Consider the following 4,952-nt stretch of genomic DNA (forward strand, 5'->3'; position numbering starts at 1 on the left):
GCATGTCATAGCTGCCTAGAAACAATAAACCACCAAGAAAATATAACACAGTTCATTCTGTTTTACTAGATGTGTGGTGTGTATTCTACTCAGAACGATAAGGCCTGCGATAAGGCCTGTTTTACTAGATGTGTGGTGTGTATTCTATTCAGAACGATAAGCTTGCTTGTTATTTAACGGCAATATCAAAAGAAAAATAATATTAAGTATGTCTGATTCAGCAAATAAAACCTGACTGTATTTAAAAAGAATGAAGCATTACTGATTCCATAGCTGATAAGGATAGCGTTATGTAATAAATGATCGACTATCTTTATCACGTGATGCAGTTGACCTAATTTACTATCATTTTAAATCACATGTTGGCAGGCAATATGCTTAATAAAATGTAAGAATAGTGACTGGTTACTTCAATGCTGGCTGGAGTTTTGGTGGAGTACGTACCAAGTCCGTTCGGGTAAAATGTCTGCACAACTCAACGCATTTTCTAAATGTCCAATTCGAGCCAAAGGTGACCCAGCGTGTCCGCTTCACAGGGACATGACAGTGACGTCACTGTGCCGTTATTGTACAAAACTGGTCTGTGTTAAATGTAAATCGTCTGAGCATGCTGAACACCTTACAATGGACTTACACACAGCCGTTTCTAAGAAGAAATGCGAAATACAGCAATATACAAGCCAGAAGGCTAATATAAAGTTATCGCAACTTCAGCAGATCATCAAATTAAAACGAGATGAATTTAAGAAGATTGGAAAAACATTAGACGACACCCAGATCGAAATTAGAGAAAATAGGAAGGCCATAAAACAAAACCTGGATCAAATATCTGACGAATGGTGTCGCACGTGTGAAAGACTCAAGCAACAAAATACGCATGCCCTGGATGAGCTGCAATCAGCATGTGCCACGCTAGAACATTACATTCAGGCGAGCAGGAAACTCATGCTTCAAGAGGGATCAGATGTTCTGATATATGACACCGACATTGGACCTTACACTAACACCACCACAATGCCAATACCTGTCCTGTCTACAGCTGTATTCACGCCTTCCGTAAACAGGGTAACACTTCTCGAACAAGCTTTTGGTGTACTGAAAACATCTGAAACCTTAAACGAAAGTGCCGATGAGAAAACAGACAAAAACGTAGATGTGACGACATGTGGAAAAGATTGCAAGAAAATGCCAAAACCCGACACAAAATTGGAGACTATCGGGATACCTACACCACCAGTAATACTTGAGAACAAAGAAACGGCATCGCCTGAAGCGAAAGTAGACAGTGAAGAATCGCTGCCACCTAAGGTTGCGTCAAACACGAAACAAATGTTTGACTTCGAGGCTAGAGGTTACACTTTTCACATCCATGATATCAGTCCAGAATCTGACCAATCCACATGGGTGTGCTATAGGGAAAGTTCCATGGTCGCACAGCTCGACAGAAAAGGAGCGGTGTTAAAAGAGATCGAATGCGAAGGAGTAGTAAACGGTATATCGGTATCCCCGACAACAGGTCGCCTCTGGGTGTGCGTGGGCCGGTCCGTGTACGAGATTACTTCTTCCGGTGCCTCTCTGTTACGATTCTACACTGATGCGGATCAAACGTGCCTTTGTTTATCACACGACAGCCGGGTCATTGTTGGAATGTTGAATTCTACTATAGGTGTATACAATACAAGGGGTGTGTGTCTCAAAACGGCAAAACAACGAGGTAGTCCTCTGAAGGTTGCGGAATGTCCAGTCACGGGAAACACTGCAGTAGTCTTGTCAACCGCCGCGAACAAGATGTCAGGACTTTCCATTTTAAACAAAAAAATGGAAGAAATTGGTAGTTTTGATTTGAACATCGATGGAAACTCCTTGAATCCACGTGATGTTACTTATGACGTAAAAGGAAATGCTTTAGTGGCCGCTGTGGGACTAGTTCCTCATCGTTGTCACCTCTTTCTCCTCCTTGACAACCGTGGCAGTGTTAAGCGGGTGCTGGGCAAGCACAGCTCGGAAAGATGTAGCTCTCCTCTGATTGGAGTCGATAAGGTCAAATGTCTGTGGATCGTAAGTCACCGCGATCAAACGTCACCACAACGCGTTCAGGCTCTACAATATTGACATTAAGTCATGGTGATCAACTGTCGCTGCGACGCGAAAAGGATATCCAGCGCTAGCAAAGTAAACAAAATAGATCAAAATGATTTAAAATTACTGTTGTGTGTTAAATGCGTTTCAAACCACCAGGAAATAATGGATGAAGCGATGACAATGACATGTAAATATGTTACCAATATGAGTATGGCATCACAGTTGTATTTGGTTAGAGGATATACGTTATGATGTTTATGTTTATATTACGTACTATTAAGTTACATTTTTTATTAAAAAAATGTTAATGTTTACGTGTGTAGATACTGTGGTTGTGTAGCATTAATGGTTAACGTAAAAAGCTTTGTATATAATCTTCTTCTTTTGAAGGTAAAGCTGCGCTCAGTTATACAGACTGATATACCCGTAAAGCAAAAAATGTATTTAATTAACCAATCATTTCGTTTCACTTTCAGATATATAGTTCAAAAATGTAGGCTATACAAAAATCAACGAGGTAAATAAAATTGATTATCGCTGACATTTTACAGTTTTATATTTACATTCTGTGTTGCATTTGCCTATATGTCGTTAGTAAACCAACTTGAAGTATATGAGACTGTATACTACAATTTACAGTGATACGGCCAGTGTAGGAATACAGCTGGTACAAGATAAACAAACATGGCCGCCCGATACTTTCGGTATCAATAGGCCTATAGTCGGAAAACATTCTGGGTTCGTTAGCATTGAGCAATATAGGTCATCACAAAAAAATAAAGCAACTTGACAAATTATGACAATATAAATTTATTATAAGATGTGTAGGTACTACAAAATTATTGTAAGCGCCATTCTAGATACAAAATTACCAAGTTTGTCAACGTCATCACACAGGGGATCGGTTTCGAGATTTTGAGTTATGCATAACATCAGTGAATAACCACAACACTAAAATTCAGCATTTCTAAAACCTTGTAAAAGTCGAGGGTATCGACAAGGTTTTAAAATGTGTATAAATACCCTTTTAAATGTTGTGGTTTTTCAGTGATGTCATCCATTACTAAAAATCACGAAACCGAGCCCCTGTGAACGTCGTCTGCTAGCGATGCTAATCTGACCGATTAGACTTGGAATCTATTTCAAACGAAATGTCCTTGGAATCGTTATCACCTACTGAAAGGCCGTCGATACACCGATAAGTAATGATGTCGCCTAACGGGCGACATTCTATTTATCTGACACCCAAATTGCATTCATATCGACTGTATACTGCATCTGGTAACAGTTCAATGCTTAAATATATATACTAACTTCAAGTAAACGCTTCCCTTGCTGGTCTTATTATCCTTGATTTTTTTTCTCCAAGAATTTCCAGGATGGAAATACTTGGAAAAAAATTCAAGGATAATAAAAAATAAGGATAATCCTTCCTTTGTTCATATTTCACCCTAGTTTTATAGATGTTGTGTTCAAGTTCTGGTTTTGCTAAACCCGTGGTTTGCTTTTATTACACATTTAGTAATGCAAGTATTTACAAATGGGCTTCGTGACCCACTATTGAAGAAAGCATTACCACGGAAAACGTCACTGAAAAGGAAGGCATAGCGGAAAGTGCAAACACCGGTAATGCCATCTGTGGTGCTTTGTTGGGTGCATTTGATGTCGTTTGGCAGAACCTAATGCTGAGTCGTCTATTCCCATATGGTATTCCGTCTTTGCGTATTGCAGAGTTATCTTATCTTGAGAGCAGGTATTGATTGTTACGTCATTGGTTTGTGTGAGAAAATTACGTCGTTTTCTCAAAAATTGATGACGTTACTCTCACAAACAAACGACGTAACAATCAATACCTGCTCTCAAGAGAAGATAACTCTGCAATACGCAAAGACGGAATACCTTCTTCATTTCGGCTCATTATGAATGACTGGTACACAATCTCACAGAGAGATTTTGTCAGGAAGGATGTATCAACCCCTGTCTATGCTTTCTGGACTCTTTCTATGCCATCTTGACTCAGACGATCTGGGTTTGATTGATACACCTCGGCATTCCAACTTGTGCAGACGATAGTCAACCATTTTAAGACTATTGGAAATCTTCAGTAACAAACGTAGGAGCTAGTGCCAACATACAAACACCTTGTAAACAACCGATCTTGAATCAGTAAGAAATCAGTAAATACTGCATCGGTAGAGAAGGATCCAACTAGACATTTTCACTCATGAGAGCGGTTGTAATGGAGTTATACCAAAGTCAGCATACAACTGTGATCAACTGTAGATCACATAGATCCAAGGATGGTGTACGGGCTTGGAGAAGAGATAATGAACGCAACAAATCTGAAGACCACAGGCAAGCTCTGTAACAGATCGTTAGAATGCCAACTACAGAAAATATCTTCTTCTTCATACGAGGGCTCCATCAGTTTGATGATTATGTCATCTTACAGTCAACAGGCTCAGATAAACTTTCTTGTATTTGGATACATATCAAGAACCGACTCCCGAGTCTGACATTGCTCCCAGGTAATTCAATAACAATAGCCCGAAGTCGAATAGCTGGTCATATCTGCTCCACCATACGGTGAGGGTTAGCAAAGTTCACTATGAACATCTCCTGATCCCAATTGATTGAATTAGAAGTAGAGTATAACAATGATTGGCATCCCACTACTAAACTCCGCAGTAGAAATCACAAGTAAAATTTCAGTCACTAACTTGTTTCCAAAAGCAATAGTAATATACAAGCCTTCCCCGTTATGTAATTTGCATGTCACAGTTCGCTACCCCTGTTAGATAAGCCCTGTTGACCAATAAATAGCATTGGTGTACAGGGTTTTCTAACGTACAATTTTCGATCTACTAGGA

The 4,952-nt window shown here is 39.5% G+C and overlaps 1 protein-coding gene across 1 annotated transcript; it reads left to right on the forward strand.

The window, feature by feature from the left end:
• Positions 1–462: 462 nt before the first annotated feature.
• LOC110459800 lies at positions 463–2,112 on the forward strand. The gene has a single exon (XM_021512248.1). The coding sequence runs from the start codon at positions 463–465 to the stop codon at positions 2,110–2,112; it is 1,650 nt and encodes a 549-aa protein (XP_021367923.1).
• Positions 2,113–4,952: the final 2,840 nt, after the last annotated feature.

The sequence above is a fragment of the Mizuhopecten yessoensis genome, unplaced genomic scaffold (genome assembly GCF_002113885.1).
Source record: "Mizuhopecten yessoensis strain PY_sf001 unplaced genomic scaffold, ASM211388v2 scaffold10225, whole genome shotgun sequence".
In the NCBI taxonomy this organism is placed as follows: Eukaryota; Metazoa; Mollusca; class Bivalvia; order Pectinida; family Pectinidae; genus Mizuhopecten; species Mizuhopecten yessoensis.